General features: G+C 54.0%; 1 protein-coding gene and 1 long non-coding RNA gene across 9 annotated transcripts in view; one reads left to right on the top strand and one right to left on the bottom strand.

The window, feature by feature from the left end:
* Positions 1–21880, bottom strand: part of Gse1 (Gse1 coiled-coil protein) — a 357639-nt gene that overhangs the window by 42438 nt on the left and 293321 nt on the right. The window contains exon 1 of one of the 8 annotated variants that reach the window (XM_076572216.1): positions 1739–3198. The exons of 5 other annotated variants lie outside the window; for them this stretch is intronic. Coding sequence is in view for 2 of the 3 variants with exons in the window: in XM_006990156.4 (XP_006990218.1) it covers positions 116–122 (7 nt within the window). In the remaining variant the exon portion in view is untranslated. Of the gene's footprint in view, positions 1–115; positions 399–1738; positions 3199–21880 lie in introns of those variants that run through there. 2 more of the 8 variants (XM_006990156.4, XM_016008437.3) reach the window with 2 other exon arrangements.
* Positions 305–5544, top strand: LOC121829445 (uncharacterized). The gene is made up of 3 exons (XR_013051338.1): positions 305–445; positions 4080–4148; positions 5148–5544. It is a non-coding gene; the product is annotated as an uncharacterized LOC121829445 (long non-coding RNA).

The raw sequence follows: 21880 nt of genomic DNA, 5'->3' as shown, positions 1-21880 counted from the left end.
CAGTCCTCACACCCGCGGGACCTGGCCCCGGCCGTTGGCGCCCCTCCCGAACCCACAAACTTGGGGGGGGGAACCAAGGGAACCCCCGCCACCACCACCCCACCCGCGCGCTCACCTTTCATGCCAGGGCCCCGCTGCTCTGCCGCGCCTGACACATGCCGGAGCCACCGTCGCCCGGGTTTGTCTGAACTGCTTATCTCACCCGGGGCTGCGCGGCGGCGGCTCGGCCGCTCGGGGAGGTGGAGCTTCCGGGGCCTGGGCCAAGAAACACCTGCTGCTGTCGCCGCCGAGGACACACCCTAGCGCAACGCCGCCCACTCCCCGGCCCCGGCTCGCTCCCGGCGCCTTGACCTCAGCCGGCGGGAGGTGTCGGGTTTCAGCCGCAAGCGCACGCGCGCGCACCGACGGACCGCCCGGAGCACCCAGCGCGGTCACAGCCCGCCGGGTAGGTGCCGCCCCCGCGCTCCTGGCGACCCCGGCTGGACTGACGGGGGATCTCAGAGGCCTCCGAGGCCACTCATCTCCAAGAGTAGGGAGGAGTGGCTTACAGCATGCCTGCCATATCCGAGCCTCACAGCCGCCTCCCCAAGCGCCTGGAACAGTGCCTGGCACCTGGCCACCCACTAAGCGAGGGGAGGGATAAACGCTGCGCTCAGGAGCTCTTTCCTTGTGCTGGGTGGAAGGGACCACACAATATAGGCCGTTGACCTCCCTGGTTCTCCAAGATGCGTGACCTACTACCCCAACTCTAAAGGACTTAAGAGCTCAGGCTGCGAGCCTCTGACCCAAAGTTTTACAAAGTCTCCATCTCGTTTTAAGGGATTTTGGGGGAAAGCCATGCGGCAGGGGTCGAGTTCTTTAAGGGGCCCATGTTTGAAAAGCTGAAGTCCACGGAGGCGCCGCTGTGCCAGGGGCATCATTAAGTAGCTGGGGTTGCGGTCAGAGGCGAGGCCGCCGCCTCCAGAAACTGGCACAACCCACCGCGCCAATGGCCCCAGCGCACCGCCTTCCCATTCCTGGCGCCCCCACCCACCCTACCTCACCCAGGCACTTCACCGGGATGACTCAGGGAGCGTCCTGAAATTCCTCGGCACCCATAGGCGGCGCGGAGAGGGACTGTGGGCCCCAGCCTTCCCGCCCCCAACGCGAAGGACGCAAGCGACCGGTCCCCAAAGTACCCCCTCCCGCCACCCGGGAGGCTCGCAGTCACAGGGCTGTCCTGGCAGCCGGGGTGCCGCGGCCCGGCCAGCATGTAGGGAGCAGCCGGCGAGGTGGCAAGGTCGCCGTGAGGTCCCGGGGTCTCCTCCCCCCACCCGCCCTCTCTGCACAGCTCTCTGATCCTCCGCTTTTATACTTTCAAGCCCGGAGGCCACTGCACCCCCCCCCGGGGGGGGCACCCCAGCGCCGCTGCGGGTTTCAACTTTCCACCGCGGTGCCAGCCCCAAACCTGCCCCAGGACATGCCCGCGCAGTGCTCGGCAGGCGCGCGCCGCCTCCCCCGCCTTCCTCCCTCCCGCGCCAGCCGGGACAGCGCCGGGAGCGAGCGCGGGCGCCAGCACCCCCCGTCCATCTGTTCCCGATGACGCCGGCGGCGGGCAGCGCTCGGGGCCCGCGCCAGCAGAAGCCGCCGATGCCGCGGGGCGGGGGCGCACGCCGGGCCAGTCTTGCACAAGCCCCTAGCCGACCACAAACGACTAGGGAAACGGGCGGGCAAAGGCAGGCCGAATTACTGCTCCTACCTGCGGCCACCCGGTCCCTGGCCCCCCACACGCGCCGCGGCCTTTGGTCCACGCGTTAGTTTGCGCCGCCCCCGGCAGTGTAGCCCCTGCAAGTTTAGGATGCTCACGGTCCGGCGGATGCGCCGGACTCCCCGGGCGTCGGGGATTCCGGGGAGGAGAGCAGGAGGGGGAGGGGAGGACAGGGAGGTGTCAGAAGAAAGAAACAACTGGCCTCGAGCCGTAAAAACAAAATGAAAAACCTCCCGGGCGGGTCCAGCCCCTTTCCCACCTGGATTACTGGCTGTGGGGGGAGGGGAGCGACATGTAAATGAGCAGCTCGCACCTGGCTGCGCTGCCTGAAGGCCAGGTTCCCCAGGTAACAACAACAGGGCTCTTCCTCCAAATCTTGTAGCACCTTTCTCCCTGGGGAAGGGGTGTCTTGGAGGCCAAGTTCGTTCACCTGTTTGCTGGAGACTATAATGGCCAAGCTATAAATTTGTGGGTGACCACTATGAGCTACCACCTGTTTTTGTTATTTATTTTTTTTTTAAAGAGCTGGCCACTCCCTCTCATACACTCGAGCTCCACTAAAGCTGTCGCCCGCAACCCGGGCTTCAGTTGAACTTGCCCAGAAGTGCTCAAGGTTACAAGCATGCAGGTGAACCAGGCATCCTCCCCAGCTTCTCCAACCAGGAGTCAGTCCAACCTAGACTGTCCAAGGCAGCAAAAGAGTGACAGACACCCCTGGTGACCACAGGGGGACAGCAGCGAGCCAGCTATGGGCACCCAGGCCAGAAAATGCTGGCAGCCACCAGGAGATGGATGGCACTCACTGTCACTTCCCTGCCCCAGGAAATCAGTAATCCCGGAGCAGAGCCTCTGCGTTGAAGGGTGGAAACTGCCCTTCTGCGGCCATGTGGCCCCTTGCTAACTAGCCGTACCCTGTCTGGAGCCTACTGCTAATTCCTGACTCCAATGCTAAAGCTAACCTTCCTCAGGCTGCTCTCCTCCTCCCTCAGCAGCCGCCCCACCCCACCAGCAAGCCTAAGCTGCACAGACTTCCCTCTGTGGGTTTCTGTTTGTTTTTCGAGACAGGGTCCCTCTGTGTAGTTCTGGCTGTCCTAGAACTCACAGACTCAGAGAGATCTGCCTGCATCTGTCTCCTGAGTGCTGGAATTAGAGGTGTGCACCACCATCCACCCTCTGTGGGTTTCTTTCCCTCAGGTCCCATTTGTTTGGGAAAGCTGGCTGAGAAAAGATTTGAGACAGAAAGTGCCAGGGGGCAGTCCCGGGAGGTGGAGGAAACTCCTAGCTCATGATGCTTGCCTGCCCCAGGACAGAATCGCTCAGCTCTCCTTCCAAGGGTTCTGCCATGCTAGGCCTCTAAGAATAGGAAGCAGGAGCCCCTAGCTCCTCACAGCTAAGGTGGGTCTCTGCAAATCCCACCCTTTCTGGGAGCCTGGGACCTCAGAAACCTTCCCCCAGGACAGATGAACTTCACACTTGAGACAGGAGGGGTTTCTAGGCCTGGGGGGACTGCCAGAAAGAAAAGCACACTGCCTCAGGACCAGGACAGGTGTGGACACGCATCCACTGGGCAAACAATCCGCCCCTGGGGCTGATTCACAAGGGCCTCCCCAGAAACAAAACTGGAAATTGCACAGCGGCAGCTCAGAGGGCCAGAGGGCAGACACCAGAGGCTCACAGGTCAGGTGGGCACGTGAGGCAGCGTGGTCCGGAAGGTGTGAGGGCTGGCTGGCAGCTCAGGGCATCCCCACCAAGGTCGGCTTCCCATCTGAGCCGGCACAGATGCCCAGCCCTGTCTAAAGTGAGCCCTGGGTGCCGGGTGGCAGTCTTGCCTTTGGAGGGTCTTTCCTATTCCGCTTCCGTCTGGGGGTAAGCAGGGAGAAGATGCAAGATGAAAACTTAACAGGTGTGTTTGCCACTCTGACCAGCTGCTCTCACCAGAGGCGGCTGTCACCTCCTCTTAGTCACCTGGCACCTCCATGTACCGGAGCCCTAGACTCCAGCACAGACCAGAAGTAACGATCACATAGCCACTTTCCCAGCGCGGAGCTACTGAGCGCTTGTCATGGAGTGCCCTCCAGGCTTGGCGAGGCAGGTGGTGACCTCTACTACCCAAGAATCAGGAGACCCAAGAATGTTAATTAACCTGCCTCAGGCTCAGAAATTGGAACACAAGGCTGACAGAGACAGTTGCGACACCTGGCAGCATTCCCAAAGCCCCCCCCCCCCCCCCCGACTAAGAAAGCTTCAGCAGGGTTTGTCACCCCAGTTACTCCAGAGACTGTGGGGTGTGTGTGGGGGGGGGGTTCTCTGAATTCAAGTTCTTCCTCTGCAGCGTGGAGAAGCCCTGTGGAAGGAAAGGCAGACCCGAAGGACTGCTGGCCTTGACGTCTCCGGATCAACGGCAACCTGAAAACCATCTGGGTTGAGACGGGGCTTGAAGGGCTCAGGAGTGGAGAGAGGGGTCTGCCCAGCCCCCACCCACCCTCACCACCTGGGCCATGCTCGCCACTGCAGCTGCCGAGCCCTCAAAAACATCTCCATTTTCTCTTCCCTGCCCCACATTAGTGGCCATTCTTCAAAGCTCTGCTTAAATCTATCTTCCTAGAAGGCTTTCCCGTCCCTGCCTCTGGAAGTCACCTTTTCAGGCCGGCCTTGCCCATTCGGGTGGCGCTGGGCCGGGAATGATAGGCCAGCCAGGTACTAAGGTCTCCTGGCAGGGCCTGGGAAACAGCATTTATCCTTACTAAGCTGTTTTGGGGGGCATGGGGTGACACCCGGTGGTGGTGGTGGTGGTGGTGGTGGTGGTGGTGGTGGTGGTGGTGGTGGTGGTGGTTCAGATTTCCCCCAGCCCAGTCTGAGTGTCCAGAGGGGAAATCCACCCCTGTCTCACAGCAGTGACTGCCCCGGGCTGGCAAGCAAGCTCTACACTCCTGTAACACAGGCGTGCTGACCCAGGACATGATGGAGGACAGCAGGGCCTGGAAGGCAGCCAGTGTCCTGCTAGAGAGGACCCCGACCTTCTCCCTCCATCTAAGGCGCTGCCTCACGTCTGCTGGGGACTAAGGTCACCCAGGCAGCAGGAAGGGGTTAAGACCCGGCGGATCCTCCCGGCCCATTGGGGAGTTTTCCTCTTAACCCCGGGCCTGGGCGCCACTTCCTGCGCTTTCAGCGCCGGCTCCCACCCGCGCCCCGCACACAGCTGCACTCCTTTACAATCAGTTAACAGCTGTTTTGCATAGATTTTCAATTCTAATTGCCTCGCTTTGTGAGCGCCTCGGAGCCCCGGTGAATGGGGACGCCGTGGCGCTCTGCTGGAAGGCGGGCGGGAAGAGGGCACTTGAGGGGAGAAGAAGGGAACCAGTGTGCGCAGTGTGCTGCCTGCCTTTATGTCTCTAAACAGGAGAAGACTGTCCTCCTGGCCACCAACTGACCCAGCTCCTGCATCTCCACCCGCAGCCTCGAAATCTGTACCAAAACCCCGGCCAGGCCTCCACCCTGTGACCCAGCCTCTAACCCCACCCCCACCCCCACCCCACCTCCCCCAGCCAGGAGCAGCTTCCTACCGTGCAGACTCAAGGCCCCTCCCCCTGCAAGCACCCCTCCATCTCAGGCTACCCCCAAGCCACCCCCAGACAACAGCCTTCTGAGCCACCAGCTCAGATCCCCCCCCCGCCCCCCGACACCCCTCCAGCTCTCTAGTACTCAGATATGGGAAGCTAATTGGACAATGAAGTTGAGTAGGGAGGAATCACGCTCTCTGGAGACAGCTGGCATCTATAAAAGAGAAATATTTGCATTTAAAACCTTTAAACTTTATATGGCTGGGCCAGGGCCAAGCAGGGGAGGAGGGGGTGGAAGGGGAGTATCTGGACCCTCCAGGGGACAGAGACTCCTGGGAGAAGGTCTGGGGGTTGCTGGTACAAGATTTATGTCACCAATAGCAGGCCAGTGGCCACTGGCCTGGCCCTGCTGGGTTCAAATCCCCTTTGGCTGATGAAGTCGTGAGGAGAACTTACATTGGCTGGGGGGCTGAGGGTCCTGGCTGAACCACTGCTGTCCCCAGTGCATGCAGAGTCCCCAGGGACTCTCACTCCAACTCCATTTCGGTGCCTTTCCCCTGTGGTGGGGAAGAGGCAGGGCTGCTCACCCAGGCCCCTCTGGTGGCTTGCAGCCTCATCCCCACTCACCAAACACCCACACGGTACAGTCTGTGAGGCTAACTGATGTGCCATGGGGGCGATACCACCTGGGGGGCCCTTGTCCTGCATCACAGTGCCATCCAGGTGGGATGCCAGCGTTCCATTTCCTTGCATGCCTACTCCCCAGTTTTTCACATTTCAGAGAAACCTGGCCACAGTTCCCCCGCTGTCAACATTTGTGATGGAGAGCCAGGAGGCCCTGTCCCTGAGTGGTCTTATTTTAGCAGGCTTTTATGAAAGCGCCCAACAGTCAGAATCTCCAGTCCTGTCTACCTGGCAGGCCCGTGTGGAAAGAGAAAAGCCCAGACAGACAGCAGGACCCTGGCTTCAAGGGCATGCAGCACAGGCATGCACACACACGCACGCGCATATGCACACGTGTGTGTGTGCGTGTGTGCGAGCGCGTGTGTGTGCGTGTGCAAATGTGTGTCCAAGAGTGGTGACCAGCAATTGATGAGAGCTCCTGTCCTCTTCACCAATGTCAATTACACAAAACCCCATTTACCGTGAGCAAACTGCCCTTCCCTGTTTCTGTTCCTGGCAGAACTGGGTCCTGGGCCTGGACTGCCTGAGTTCACGCTTGGCATTGAGGCCTGGGAACGATACACACACACACACACACACACCATCAGCTTGTTTCCTTCTTACTTCAGCGTCATTCGCTGGCCTTTGAAGAGCTCCTGTCTCCGTGGTTTCCCATCTACCGACCGACCCTCACACCTTTCTTAGATGGCCCCTAAACCAGGTACCACTCAGGGATCATTCAAAAACAAGCTGTTTATTTACCTCCCTCTGTGGTGCTGGGGCTGGACTGTCCCAGCAGATGCTACCAAGTGCTTCATGAAAAAAGTTTCCAAGTCTCAAGAGCAAGCCTTTGAATACAGCTCCCGAGTCCCAGTTCCTGCTTATAGGAGGGGACACCAGTATGTGTGTGGCTGGTGCCCTGGTTTCTAGTGACCAGCAGACAGCACCACCCATCCCCACCTGCCTGGGGGTAGGAACCTAGAAAGCCATGCTCAGGGAGCAGGGCTACCGTGAGTCACCAAATCCCTTCCGTTTGGCACGAGGAAGAAAAGACAGGGAATAACAGAAAAATGGAGTCTGAGGGGTGACCACATCAAGGTGGCCCACCCCTGTATCCTTCCGTCCTAATGGTACAAGTGTCAGGCCTGCAACTAAGAGAGCACAGCCCCTGTGTGCTTTAGGTCTCATGGCTTGGCTGGTCACCTCCGGACACATGCCTATAGGTTGTTAGCCCAGCCCACCTGTGAAGCAATAACCAAGTAGCCAAATTACGGTGGAATATTAAGCCATGAAAAAATAATGGGGTCCTGATATGTGTTCTATGGTAGATGAACACAAGGACAAAGAATAGACACAACTATACAAATGTCCCACACAGATGAGTACCCCTCACAATTGTCAAAGGGTGGTGATAACTTCTGAAAGCTGGGGGATGACTTTTAAAAGTGTGGTATATCCATTCAGTGGAATAGCGTTTGGCCCTAAAAAGAAAAGAAGCCCAGGTGTGGTGGTTTATGTCTCTAATCCTAGCATTCAGGAGGTTGGAGCAAGACAAAGCACATAGATCCTGTCTTAAGAAAGAAAAAAAAAGGGCCAGGTGTGGTGGCACACGCCTTTAATCCCAGCACTCAGGAGCCAGAGGTAGGCAGATCTCTGTGAGTTCAAGGCCAGCCTGGTCTACAGATCAAGTTCCAGGACAGCCAGAGCTACACAGAGAAACCCTGTCTCAAAAAACTAAAGGAAGGAAGGAAGGAAAGAAGCAAGCAAGTTTGAACACAGACCACATGACAAGTCTGAAAAACACAGTACTGAGGGACAGAAGCCAGACCAAAGGGTGTCTGTCACAAATAAGCAATGTCCAGAATGGGCAGACCCACAGAGGCAGAAGCTGATGCATTAGCAGCCACTCGAGGGAGGGCGGCTGCTCTTGTGGGAGCTGTGTCCTGGGTGACAGGACTGTTCTGGTTCAAGAACGACAGGCGCCGGATGGTTGCACAACACCGTGTACGTGCTAAATGCCACTGGACTGTGTCAGTTTGGAGGCTTTTTTTTTTTTCCTTTTTGAGACAGTAGCTTTACTCTGTAGCCCAGGCTAGCTTGGAACTTAAGACCTCCCTGCCTCAGTTGGAATTACAAGTGTAAACACTGCTTTTTTTTTTAAATCAATTAATTATTTAGCATGTATCTGTGTGCACACATGTACCACAGTGTTAGTGTGAAGGTCAGAGGTCAACTTCCAGAAGTGTGTTCTCTTTCTACCATGTAGGTTCTGGGGATTGAACTCAGGTCATTAGACTTAGAGGCAGACATCTCCCTGGTCCAGCACTGTACATTTTAAAATGGTGTCCTCCCCTGACATTTGGCTTTTCTATACAGCTGAAAATGACTTTGAGGCCGGGTGGTGGTGGTGGTGGTGGTGGTGGTGGTGGTGGTGGTGGTGGTGGTGGTGGTGGTACACGCCTTTAATCCCAGCACTTGGGAGGCAGAGGCAGGTGCATCTCTGTGAGTTCAAGGCCAGCCTGGTCTCCAAAGCGAGTTCCAGGAAAGGTGCAAAGCTACACAGAGAAACCCTGTCTCGAAAAACAAAACAAAACAAAAAAAAAAGAAAGAAAGAAGAAAAAAAAAGACTTTGAATGTGTTGAATGCTTGATCCTCTCCCCTCCCCCTCCTATATTCTGGAATTATAGGTGGGGTCACTGTACACTTTCAAATGGAAGTCGTGGACTGGGGTAGAGTGGGTGTTTTCCAGGGGACTCCAGTAGACCCTGGAAACTCCCCTTCCTCTGGCCTGTGGGCATTTCGGACATGCGGTCACAGGAAACAGTCACATGCCATCGAGCCTTGCTCCAGGGAACTTTCCCAGGCGCGCGCGCACGCACACACACACACACACACACACACACACACACACACTGAAGCAGCATTAGGATGTGGCTCTAAGCCCTCAGGCTAGAAAGGTCACCATGTTCCATCCCTCCTGCTGAGGTCCCCAAAGCTGCAGGCCTCCTGCCTTCCCCGGCCTCCAGGCCTGCGGCTCTGAGCAGCTGGGGGTGGTAGCGCTGCAATGCACACACCTGGCTCCGCACGGGACCTCCAGCCACTCTTCCACCTGCTGCAGACAGCTGTGACCTGGGCAGGACTGGGGGAGGGGGCAGAGCGGCCCAGGCAAGAGCAGGGGGAGCCACGTAGGTGGGAGGCCCCAATCCTGGACCCCTGTCCTGAGGAGGAATGGCCCTTAAGGGGGGACTGGAGGGCAGTGGCCAGGAGGGACTTGTGTTCTCCCCCGTGGGTATATTTCCACCTCCTGAACTAGCACACTCACAGAACCAGGATTCCCGGATTCCCGGATTCCCGGGGCTCCTCCGGAGCACTGCAGGAGTGACCCTGCTTCCTGCAGGTGACAGTGTTGTCTCTGCCTGGATAGGAGCAAGGAAGGCCACACCAAGTCCCAGTCCAGGCCACCCTAAGGAGATAGCCACATATTCCAGGAGAGAGAGAGGTCTGGGGGTACCCCCCAGGGACTCCACACGCTCCCACACAGACCCCAAGGGTTCCTTACAAATGTTCTTGGGTGTCCAGGCTCTGTGATTTTCTCTGCAAATTTAAAAGCCAATAGAGAGCTGAACTGCTCCAAGCAGGCCCCCTCAACCACAGACCTCCCTGACCAGGAGCATCCCCCCTGACCCCCATCTTCTTCACACTGACATTGGCTGGAAGGCCCATAATGGCCCATGCTCAGCCGACTGCTAGGAGCCTTCCTGTGCCTCTGTGGTACCTGAGACTCAGTCTGTGTCACGGCTGCAGACAGTGGGGTTGGTGTTTCAGCCAGGGAACATTCTTCTAGAATGACTCTCTTGTTTTTCCTTTCGTTCTTTTGAAATAGGGGTCTTCTTTTTCTGTAGCCCGGGCAGCCTCACACTCTGGACCCTCCTGCCTCAGCTTCCTGAATTCTGGGATTATAGTCATGGGCTCGCCAGCTGGCTGAAGCCCTACCTGCTGTTTCTCGTCCTCCGATTCCTGTCTTGATCTTCCCATTGCCTGTCATCAGAGTCCCAAACTGTCATAGAAGCCATCAGATCCCAGAGGCCTTTATGGCTTAAAAACTCCAGGAGGTAAACAACATGTGGTCAACTGAACCCTCAGCTCCCCAGGAATGAGCCCCTGGCATGCCTGGAGAGGAGGTTCTGGAGTCCTCAAAGTCAAGGCCAGGTCTTGTCTTTGCAAGCTCTAGGCAGCTTCAAGGAGCCACTGGCACCTGCTCTCATGTCTAGTCATTATAATTTGGTGTCTCAGGCTGAAATAACCAACATGCGAAGGTTAGACACAAGCCTTGTCACCGTGGGAAGTTCTGGGTGTCAAACTTGTGGCTGCTTCCTAGTGCTCCTTCCTGTGAGTGGCTGCAGCAGGCCTCAGCGGCAAGACCTAGCCACAGACCCTGCCTCAGTTTCCCCGCCAATCCTCAAGCTCTGCCTTTCCCCAGATGGGCCTTCCCTTGCCCCGACCTAAGTGCTGCACCCAGGTTGTGCCTACAAGCACCTCTTCCCTACCTGTGGCATGGAGCAGATTCCAGGGTACTGGTGTCCAGCCCCGCCGAAAGCTGCCCCACAGTGACCACCCCGCCCGCGTTCTCTGACTCCCCGGGGACCTGGCAGGCAGCAGGGACTGCCCTCTCCTGCCACCTGTCCCTCTGCCTCCAACAGCAGCGCCTCCTAGTTCAGTGAGTAGTGTTGGCCCACTCGGGGGCTCCCCCAAGGCTGCATCATCTACTGTCTCTATTCTCAAGACGGCGTATTTGGAATCTAGACACTGTATTCCTAACCTCCCAGACCCCACACAGTGGGCGGCCTTGGAGAAGCTCAGCCCCTCCCCAAGCCCTCGGCCTCCTCCTCTCTCCAGCTCTGCTGGGGCCTGGAACCCTCCACTTTGAACGGTTCCCCTCTCTATAGTCACAGACCAAAAAGCTCACCTCTTCCAGGGAGGCTTCCTGGCCGTGGCCCACGCTGGCTGACACCCACCCCTACCCCTTTACTTCCTATTGCCACTGGGCTCAGTGACCCAGGGTAGAGTCGCAGCTTTCACCTCGATGTGAGCACCTGGTGAGGTAGAAGCCTCTTCCGCTACCCAAGTGCACCCCTCAAAACACAGCAGTAAAGAAGGGGTGCAGGCGGCCCTAGGAGACTCAGAGAGCCCGGTTCAGAAATGACCACTCTTGTCTTCCAGCGTCAGGATGTCACATCTGTGTGGCATCTGGTCCCTCCTGTCTAAGAGCATCAGAAAATGAATGTGACTTTGCTGTCTCTTACCAGCCCCAGATGATCTTAAAAGCCACACACGGCCCACGCAGCACACCCTAGCATCAGCTAAAAACTAGGCTGTGCTCACAGCACCAAGCACACATCACCACACCCTCCCGGGAGGGAGAGGCCGGCAGAGAGCCCAGCTCTCCCTCGGGTTCTGCTGGCTCCCAGCTCAGGAGCTGAGCCCCCTCCCACACTCGCCCTCTGCACTGACCTGCCTGCCTGCCTGGCTGGCAATTTGAGCTCAGGGTTAGCAGAGCCCAGCTCAGGAGTTCTATTCCTGGCTCATCCAACAAACTGCTCCTGACCTTGGGAAAGTGCCCCATGCTGCTCTGCCTCCTTCCAGGCATCCCCATTAACAAACCAAGGTAGCACCTTAAAACTAGGCTCTACTCCGGGCTGCCGTGTGGTGTTGAGTGGTCTAGAGAGGAAGCTGGGTCCCCGTGCAGCTGTGCAGAGGTCCAGGAAGACACATTTACGGAAGACCCGAAACCCTCAGAAGCCACAGACCAGAGAGGGTCACACAGCTCCAGGGCCTGACCAGGGGAGACCTTAGCGGGCCTATGTAACAGGGGGACAGCTGTCACAAGACTGTTAGAGAAAGGAGGCACACAGAGAGCTTTGCCTGCTCACAGTTGGGGTGACAGCCTCACCTGTCCCCCAGGTGACAAGTCTGCACAAGTCAGATGGGAGCAGATGGAGAGATGGGGAGAAGGAGGCGGGAGAGGGAAGAGGAAAAGGGGGAAGCGAGAGGGAGGAGGAGCAGGAAGAGCAGGAGGAGGAGGGGCAGGAGGAGGGGCAGGAGGAGGGGAGGGTGGCTAGGGCCTACAATGGCAGCTGAGACAAGGTGGCTCACGGCCAGAGCAGGGCAGGACACACGCAAGTCCTACAGGTCACCTCCACGGCTGCTGTGTGCCTGGCACCCCCTGGCTCCGCCCGCAAGCACCCACTGGCCAAGCCACCACATTAAAGCCGAGTCACTGTCCTGCCTGTCTCCATCAGCACCGCTGACATGGGAATCCGGGACAGGTCTGGGAGCCAGCATCCTCAGAGCACCCCACTCTTGACTGGACCCCCGCATCGGAACCACTCAATGCCACCAGCTCCTTCTGTCATCAAGCTGTGGTGTGATCCTCTTTTAAACATTAATTTCAAGTGATTCCCCTCCCTCCCAACAGGATCTGAGGGAGCGTTAGGAACTCCTATTTATTCTTTTTATGGTTTCTCCAAGAAGCTCCCAGTAACAGAGGGGAATTACATTCAGAGAGAATTGGGTCCCTGGAGAAAGTCAACGTTATTCATTTAACAACTTCTGTGGGTGCCGGAGATGTGAGCGGGCTGTACCCAAAGATGTCTCCTGCGGTTACTGGGAAATTTAATTCACAACAGCCAAGGAAAATAATTAAGAGGCGTGGGAGGGGTGGGCCCAGAGGCGACCTGGCTAAGGGAAGGGGTGGTGTAGCCTTGTTGGTGCTGGCACCTATCACTACCCTGCCACCCAGTGACCACAGGTCCCAGGTGCCTCAGAGCCCATCAAAATGAACATACATGGCCCACTCAGCCAGGCCACCCAGCCACCGGAAGTAAGTACCCCAGCCCAGGGTGCCCCTCCATGTCCACTTAGGGACACTCTCCTGGCCTTCGTTGGGACTCCTGCAGTGGTGATGGGGCTCAGCTGTCCCCACGTGGCTGTGTGAAGAGCTGGTTCTGTCTGAAGCCTCCGTGAATCAAGCGGGGCTATTCCTGAAAGGTCAAAGCTGGCTTTTAACAGGCATCTTGGGTGGCGGGCACCGTGGGAGCCGGGCAAGAAGGGAGGTTTGCCTCAGAAGCCTACACAGAGACAGAAAGGGCCAGGGAGGTCTGAGGACCAGGCAGCCCACCAAACTGCCCTGTGGAACAGCACATCACATGGGGATGGGAGGCTGGCGTGCACACACCCCCCCCCCCCCGGGGAGCAGGGGTTGCCTAGCACAAGAGGAAGAACAAGCCAGGCCAAGAAGAGAAAACCAGAGACGCCCTCTCCAGCGGCCCGTGAGCAGCAGTGGCATCTCAGACTGCTCCAGCTGCTTTCATGTCCGTGGTTCCACAGCACAGTCCACAGACCTGGGAGAACATGGCCAGTCCCACCATTCCGAGACACAGTGGGGCCCAACTGCCACTAAATCGCCCCTGGATGGGCCAGAGACACCAAGTGACTGGCCTCAGGCCACACAGCACCACAGACAGCCGGCAACTGAAACGTTGAGTCCAGGCTCAGTCCACCCTCCCTTACCCCGCTAGGAAGAATCCAGAAAGATCTAGCCCGAATCCAGTTACAGCTGAGGGCAACCCATCTTTGTTTATTTAAGAATGCCTCTGAGTCGATCCAGAAAAACCTGTCATAGAAAAGCTGTCACAGCCCCCATGTGGCCACGAAGAATTTGGAATGTGGCTGGTGTGACTAAGAAACAGAATTGTTAGTTTCATTTAATTTCAAGTTTCAATAGCCACGTGTGGCTAGGGGTGCCAAGTGGACTGGACATTGGGATCTAGCCATGGCCAGTCTGCAAACCAAGGAAAGAGGCAGCTGAGCCCAGAGGTGCACATATGCTTACAGAGAACCAGGCAGGACATCTGACGAGCCCAGCACAGCCTTGGAGAGTTTGGCCCCCAGGCCCCCCTTAGGGAGGCTTGAAAAGCCAAGTCTAGAACATTACAAAAGCCATAGTTCCTTCCCTGTCCCCAGTGAAACTGCTTTAGGACCTCACCTCACAAGACAACACAGGGGTCTGAGGCTAAGGTTGGTCAGGTCCCATTTTTAGGTGGGTGAGGAGACAGATGGGAGAACAGACATGCAGGGAGCTTGGAAGGAAGGACAGAAGAGCAGGTGGCAGAAGAAGGGAAGATGGACAGAAGGAATGAGAAAAGAATGAGTGGGTGGATGAATGGATGGATTGGTAAATGGATAGGTTGGTGGATGGGTGGATGAATGGATGGGTGGATGGATAGGTTGATGGATGGATGGATGGATGGATGGTTGGCTGTTGGATGGATGAATGAATGATGGATGGACGGACAGATGGATATAGAGACAGATGGATGAATGGACAGATGGGTTGATGGATGGATAGGCAGAGGGATGAGAGATGGATGGGAGAAAGATGGGGAAAGGGTGGATGATGCATAGAAGGAAAAGTGGATAGTGAACACAAAGGAAAGAAGGAGAAAGAATGGGTTGGTGACTAAGTGATGGAAAACGAGAATTTATCTGACATGCCCACAGCCTAGACATATAGAGCCCATCCAGAAGCATCCTGGAAGCAACTGTGGGCTTCAGGAGAGACCCTGGTGTTGCAGATCGGTACAGGAGGGCAGTGAATGAGCTTCAGCTGTGTGCAGTGGCGATCCTCATTCCCATAATGCTCTAAGTCTCAGTGTGTGGCCTTGCGCACCTAGATTGTCCTCCGTGGAGTTGGGAAGAAAGAGCTGGAGTCTGGAGAGAAGGGTAGCTTCACGAGTCCTTTGTGAGTCTCTGTGCATGCGTACGCAGGAAGGCCCAGACAGGAGCATGCAGGCCTCGCAGGGAGCAGGTGGACTGGGGAGGGGCTGCAGGAATGCTGTGGAATCTTGATGCCCATCAGTATTCAGCCCTGAGGATCACAGGGTCTGAGAAGGCACAGAGGGCTGCCCTTCTCCTACACCCCACCTACTTGCTCTCCCAGAAAGCATTTCCGGGTCTACCCCACCACACCACACCAAATGGGCTCCATTTTGGGTACTGGGCATAGTCTGTGGGCTGGTACCGTAACAAGCCTACAGCCTGGAGACAGGAGTGAGGGACGGGCTGGAGAACCTGAAGACCTTGACCAGACCTCACAGCCAGGGCACCAACCACTCAGGTCCAGAGCAGCGGAAGTGCTGGATGACACTGTGAAGGCGCTGATCAATGCATGCATGAATGTCTGTGAGGGTGGGTAAATGAAGAGCAACTGGAAGCAGTCCTGGTATCCAGGGGGCTGAAGACCGGCAGAGGACCAGCCTGAATGGCAGGCGGCCCCCAGGAAGGCCCAGCCAGGCGACCAACCAGCTCAGCATCCCAGTTCCCCAAGAGACTTGGCTCACAGATGGGCCCGACAGTGTGGAGAGAAAGGAGCTTCCAGCAAACAGCAGATGGGCGAGCTGACCATGGTGGGCAGGGAGGTCTGCCCGCTCCAGCTCTGCCCACCAACCAGCCCCCTCGGAGCCCCAAAGAACAGGGACCCAGGCGGGCCTTGCACAGGTGATCCCGGGTCCAAACAGGCCAGGCTGGACGCCCCCCCCCTCCCCTGAGACCTACGCCGTTTCCCTCTCGGCAGCAAAAGCCAGGACTGCCGCCCCTCATACACATTCACCACGCAGGGTGATGAATGGCTGTGGGCACCATGGGCCCTGACCCCCGACTGTGAGTGGCTGCAGCCTTGCTTGCCTGACCAGGTGTCCTTCCTATTCAGATTCCCTGCCGGTGTCCTTCTCACCTTAGGATCATCGGAGAGCTTACAGGAGGTTCTTTGTTCCTACATCCTGCTTGTGGTGTAAACAACTTAGGTGCATCCTGTATTTGGTGTAAACAACTTAGATGCAAGAATGCAGAACTTTGAGTCTAGAATGTAGACCATTGGTAGCGAACTTCTGCCCTCAGGGGATCCTCCATTTGTGTTGTAAGCCTGTATTTAAGGTTTCTTCCCTCTTGCAATAAAGGGCATTCGACATCCAAACGTACGAATGACTCGCTGTCTCTTGTCTCTATTTTTTAATCCGCAGCCCTTCGCTCGGACATGGTGAACAGGTATTGGTAACGCAGGCGCTACTGCTACAGATGGAGGTTCCTACCGAGATTTGAGTAAGAAGGACCAGCTGACGGACACTCTTGGAAGGCCGGCCGGCATTTTACAGGTGAGAGTGGATTGAAACGGGTGCAATTAGCTCACAGTCAGTTAATTGGACTGTTGAAGCAGGAAGGCACCAAAGTTAAGTAAGGGCAAGACAGCTAAAGATTTTAAATAAAAAAAGAAAATCTTCCCAAAAGAGAAGAGGGAAGGAAAGGAAATTTCCCGTTAGAAATGGGAGAAAAATTTTAATTAAAAAAAAAAAAAAAGAATTTTCCCGGTAAAAAGGGGAAAAATTATTGAAACTAGGCCTAAAGATTTGGGTCTTGTAAAAGAAAGGATGAAGGAAAGAGAGAAGCCTCTTCCAGTGGTAATGGAGAATGTAAAGACTTTTTCCAGTTGTAGAGTTTTCAGGATAGCTGAAAACTCTTGAGTTTTTTCTTCCCGCCGGTGCAGAGCGGCAGCATCTGAATTACAAAGAATCGGCAGGTAGGCCTCATTGCTGCTGACTGGAGAGCAAGCAAGCTTAGAGGTTAGAAGTTTTGCTGTCTGTTTGCTTAATTTGGGTTCAAATGTTTTTTATTTTTTCCCTCAGAGTGGGAATAATTCAATATTTAGGATCCCTTTGTGGGAAATGTTTTTCTGTTTTTCCCTTATGGTGGGAATAACTCGTTATTAGGTAGTCCCTTCATGGGAGTAGGAAGTTTAAATGTGAGTTTGTGTGTCCGCCCAGTGGCTGTGGCGGACAAAGGCAAAGGCGTGCACGAGATAGCCCAAAGCAGCGGGCGGACAGGTACACGTCGGTGGGAGGCAGAGCCGTGATGGAGTGCGGCCCAGGCAGGTGCTGGCAATAAAGCCCGAGCAGTGGGCAGAGCAAAGCTAAGCTGCAGCCTCAGTGAGCAGAGGCCGGAAAGGGACTAGCACTAAAAGTTTAAACCGGGCCTAACTTCTGGTGAAAAATGGTTTTGGTCAGGACATTAAATGCTAAGTCAATGCTGTGTGAATAAAGGATGTTCTGTTCTTTTGATTGTCTTGATAAATGTTTGGATGAATGTTTGATCCTCATGGTTGAAAAACTAAAGGAACAAAATTCATAATTTTGAACTATATATTAGGTATGGTCTTGTCTGTTGATCATTGATTGTTGATCATTGTTGATCACTGAAAATTTGGCTCTACAATTTAAGTTGCTTTCTAGAAATTCTTGGTTTAATTCTATAAAAATATAACACCTGAAATGGTTTGGGTTATTAGCTTATTAAATAATGTTGCTAAGATAAACCCATAAATAATAATCTCTTACTGATAAAGAGGTTACAAAATTATTTTTCCAGTAAATAAAATACAGGTAAATTGTTTGGTCCACATTGTTAATAATTGGCTATTTGTGTTAATGTGTTACTTGAAATTTATAAGAAAGGATCCTCTTTTAAAAATTTTATAAAATACTCCAGAGTATAACCTAAAGTTTACCTTTTCAAATCCTATAGAGATTATATTTAATGCTTTTATAATTGGCATATGTAAAAAGGACCATGGAAACAGAAGCTGGTGATAGAATTGCTCAATTATTATTACTTTCATATTTTAAATTCAAAATGGCGCCGATATGTATAACTGGAGGCTTTGGAAGTACAGGAAAAAAGGTGTTTTGACAAACAGTTATCAATGATAAACAGCCTAAATTAAAAATAGAATTATGTGGGATTGAGATTGGAAGATTATTGGATTCTGGTGCTGGATATATCTATAATTTCACAAGAATCCTGAGATCCCAATTGGCCCCTTAAAAATTCTACCTCTAACCTACAAGGTATTGGCACAGCTCAGACGCCATTACATTACAGGCTACTTTTAAATTAAAAGGATGAGAAAGGTCATACAGGAACTTTTCAACCATTTGTGCTACCTCACATTCCAGTGAACTTGTGGGGACGGGATGTGTTAGACGTTATTGGAACAGTGCTTACTACACAGCCTGTACAACAGATGCTAAAGAGTCAGGGCTACTGCCCGGACAGAGGCTTAGGAAAAATGTTTCAAGGAGGCCCACAACCTGTGGCAGACAAAACCTGTGTCACTAGGGGTCCTGGCGATACTAGAGGATTAGGGTCTTTTCCATAGAGGTAACTGCACAGCAGCCTTCGATTATGCAACCGATAAAAATCACTTGGAAGAGCGATGACCCTGTATGGGTGGAGCAATGGCCCCTTACTAAGAAAAAATTGGAGGCTGTATATGCGTTGGTTAAGGAGCAGTTAGATGCTGGATCTCTCCGTTATCATACAGGCATAACCTGGGAACAAGCCATCCAGATAGTTAAATCATGCCCTATTTGTGTGGAATTTTTACCTGTTCCTCATTTGGGAGTCAATCCTCGAGGACTTTTACCTAATCATGTGTGACAGATGGACGTCACACACGTGCCTTCCTTTGAAAAATTACAATATGCTCATGTGTCTATTGATACATATTCTTCTCTAATTTTTGCTTCTGTCCATTCAGGGAAAAAGGTTAAGGATGTAAAAAATCATTGTTTTCATGCTTTTGCTTACATGGGAGTGCCAAAATACATAAAGACTGATAATGGTCCTGCCTACAGTAGTACGGGATTTTCAAAATTCTGCCAAGATTTTTCTATTGTTAATAAGACTGGTATTCCTTATAATCCTCAAGGGCAGGCTATAGTAGAACGCTGCCATCGTACCTTAAAAACTTATATTGCTAAAGTAAAAAGGGGGGAGTTAGGGGCTCATCTCTCCTCTCCACATTCTATTCTTTCCCTTGTTTTATATATTTTAAATTTTTTATCGGTGGATTCTGCTGAAGTATCTGCTGCAGATAAGCACTGGAGGGCTCCTGTTGCAAATCATCCTCTGGTGCGATGGAAAGATCTTTCTACTGGCAATTGGAGGGGACCCGATCCGGTGTTGGTGTGGGCCCGGGGATCTGTTTGTGTCTTTCCGCAGGACAATGAAATTCCTCTGTGGGTTCCTGAACGCTGTGTACGCTCTGTGGCTGCTGCTGAATCCCAACATGGCAGAGACCTATTGGGCCTTCGTAAAAAATTCTCCCCTTCTGATGCCAATGGGGATTGAGAGCCCAATATGGCCAGCCTTGGCAAACATTATTGTAAGCCTAGGAACCGTAGCCATGTGGTTGGATTCTTCAGAAGGTAATGTATGGTAACTTTGTTCAAAAAACATTGAGAATGTATCACACCTTGGAGATTAAGGATAACTCTGAAGGTCAATGAACTTCATTTGCTAACAGTAGCATGCCAGCTAAGCTTTTCGCATTTTGCAACCCCCCTCAAGCTGGTGTAGTACCTACTTTTCAGGAATGGCTCTGTGCAACATTTATTTGCCTCCTGAAATTCATCTAGCCTTTCTGAAGATACCTCAAAATTTGTGAGCCTGAATGTAGCCATTACTGAGGCCATTAGTTCTGCTCCTTGTTTGCTGTTTTTGTTTTCTGTTTTCTTTATGTTTCTCAGTTGTTCTCTTGCAGACCTGCCAGCCTAAGTAGTGCTGGGATCAAGAAAAATGGGCCTTGGTGGTTCGTGTTCCTGGAGCCGTGTCCATGCCAGTGGACCGTGGCAGCTAGACACAGATGATGCTCACACGCTCCAGAAGAGACTCTGACATCGCTGTTGCCACTGCTGCTATTGTTTCTGGGATTGCTATTTCATAATTGGTTACTACAGCTAGCACAATGGAGACCCTGGCAGCAAAAGTAGCTACCACAGTTAGTTAATCTTTCTTCTTATTGGGCATGATAAATTTAATTCCACTTTTATACATTATAATTGGCTTTGTAAGTTATAAATTATTTAAACTCAAGTTCCATTTGCTCGGGATACCACCTTACAGGACTCCTATTTGCGGTAAGGCTCGTTTAAATAGGGAATGGTTCAATTGCCTGTAGCCTTCTGGCTATGGGTGGGTTAGGACTTCTGTTGGTCTTTTCTGTGTCGCACAGATTGCAAGCCCAGTGCCACTTTGAGATCTTTGGCAGCAGTCACTCTACAGCTCACGTGGTTGAGTCTGTATGATAATGAGTATTCAGAGACGGGTAATGCTTGGGGGGCTGCCACCAACCTAAGACAGAGCACTTGTGTGGCCTGGGCAGGTGTCTCTATGACGGGTAAGGTGGTCTGCTGGTCCCATGCAACCTAAGTCAGAAGCTCATTTAATAAAAAGGGGGGACCTGTGGGCACCATGGGCCCTGACCCCCGACTGTGAGTGGCTGCAGCCTTGCTTGCCTGACCAGGTGTCCTTCCTATTCAGATTCCCTGCCGGTGTCCTTCTCACCTTAGGATCATCGGAGAGCTTACAGGAGGTTCTTTGTTCCTACATCCTGCTTGTGGTGTAAACAACTTAGGTGCATCCTGTATTTGGTGTAAACAACTTAGATGCAAGAATGCAGAACTTTGAGTCTAGAATGTAGACCATTGGTAGCGAACTTCTGCCCTCAGGGGATCCTCCATTTGTGTTGTAAGCCTGTATTTAAGGTTTCTTCCCTCTTGCAATAAAGGGCATTCGACATCCAAACGTACGAATGACTCGCTGTCTCTTGTCTCTATTTTTTAATCCGCAGCCCTTCGCTCGGACATGGTGAACAGGTATTGGTAACGCAGGCGCTACTGCTACAAATGGCAAGTGCGGGCCGCGCCTGGCTTGGGGAGAGAGACCCCGGCAACCGGGCAATTTTCCAGGCTGGGCTTCCGAGCCCCTGCACTCAGCCCCCTCCGCCCCCACGAGGGAGCAGCAGCGTGCTCTGTCATCAGAACCGCATTGTTCTGGCCAGAAGAGAAACCGGGTCCAGCAGATGGCAGGTGAACCAGAAGCAGCTTGCTGTGGCCAAACCAATTATTTATCTAATTATGATTTACCACTTAACCACATGATCTTTCTGCAGAGTTGTGGGCAATTAAAACCAGGGTGCCTGTGTGGATTATGCAAATGGGCTGCAGCCCAGCAGAATAAAATTGGAGATTAGACATTCACACAGGCTGTGCTGGCCTAGGGCAGGGCCTGGGGGGAGCAGGCGGGGAGCAGAGGCTGTGGGAGGCTCCAGGGCCAGGCTGGGGGGGTGGGCGGGCTGGGGGGGTAGGTGGGACGGGGACGAGGGAGGGACGGCAGTGGAAATGACTCCTCCCCGACTCTGCCCCTTCCTGGCTGCCCCCAAGATGACATCAGGCCCCTCGGGAAGAGAAATCAAAGCATCTGGCCTGAAGGGCGCTGTGGAGAGCCTGGTGTCACGGGGTCTGTTCGATCTGGCTGAAGCCAACTGAGAGCCAGCTGCCAAGACCGTGGGCAGCCACCACCCCTGCTTAGCTGGATGGCTCTGGGGAGGAGGGGGAGGGAGGGCGGCCGGGGAGGAGGGAAAAGGTGCTGGTTAATTGTCTCCAAGGCTGGCTGGTGGCAAGATCCCGCCCTGGCAGTGGTTCTGGGAAGTTACTTCCGTCGCATTCCATCCGTACCTTTGAAGTGCGGGCTACTGTGGCCCTTTTACAGATTAGGAAACTGAGGCTGAACGAGGTCATGCTCCCGCAGGTGGGCGGGCCTCCGCAGCTAAGCTGAGCTCCTAGCAGATCTAGGTTACAGGCCTACTGAGAGCAGGGCAAAGTGTCTCTGAGCCTGTCCCTCCAGCCAGCGGCCAGACAGGCAGGCACCACCTGTCAGGGCACCCAGTGAGAACGGGTTTGTTCAGGTAGGTGACAGCCCCCACAGGGACACACCCACTAGATCACTAGATCACACCCAC

Source organism: Peromyscus maniculatus, chromosome 5 (genome assembly GCF_049852395.1).
Source record: "Peromyscus maniculatus bairdii isolate BWxNUB_F1_BW_parent chromosome 5, HU_Pman_BW_mat_3.1, whole genome shotgun sequence".
NCBI classification, from domain to species: domain Eukaryota; kingdom Metazoa; phylum Chordata; class Mammalia; order Rodentia; family Cricetidae; genus Peromyscus; species Peromyscus maniculatus.
The sequence above is the reverse complement of the archived record's forward strand: the minus strand, read 5'-3'. Positions and strand labels throughout refer to the sequence as shown.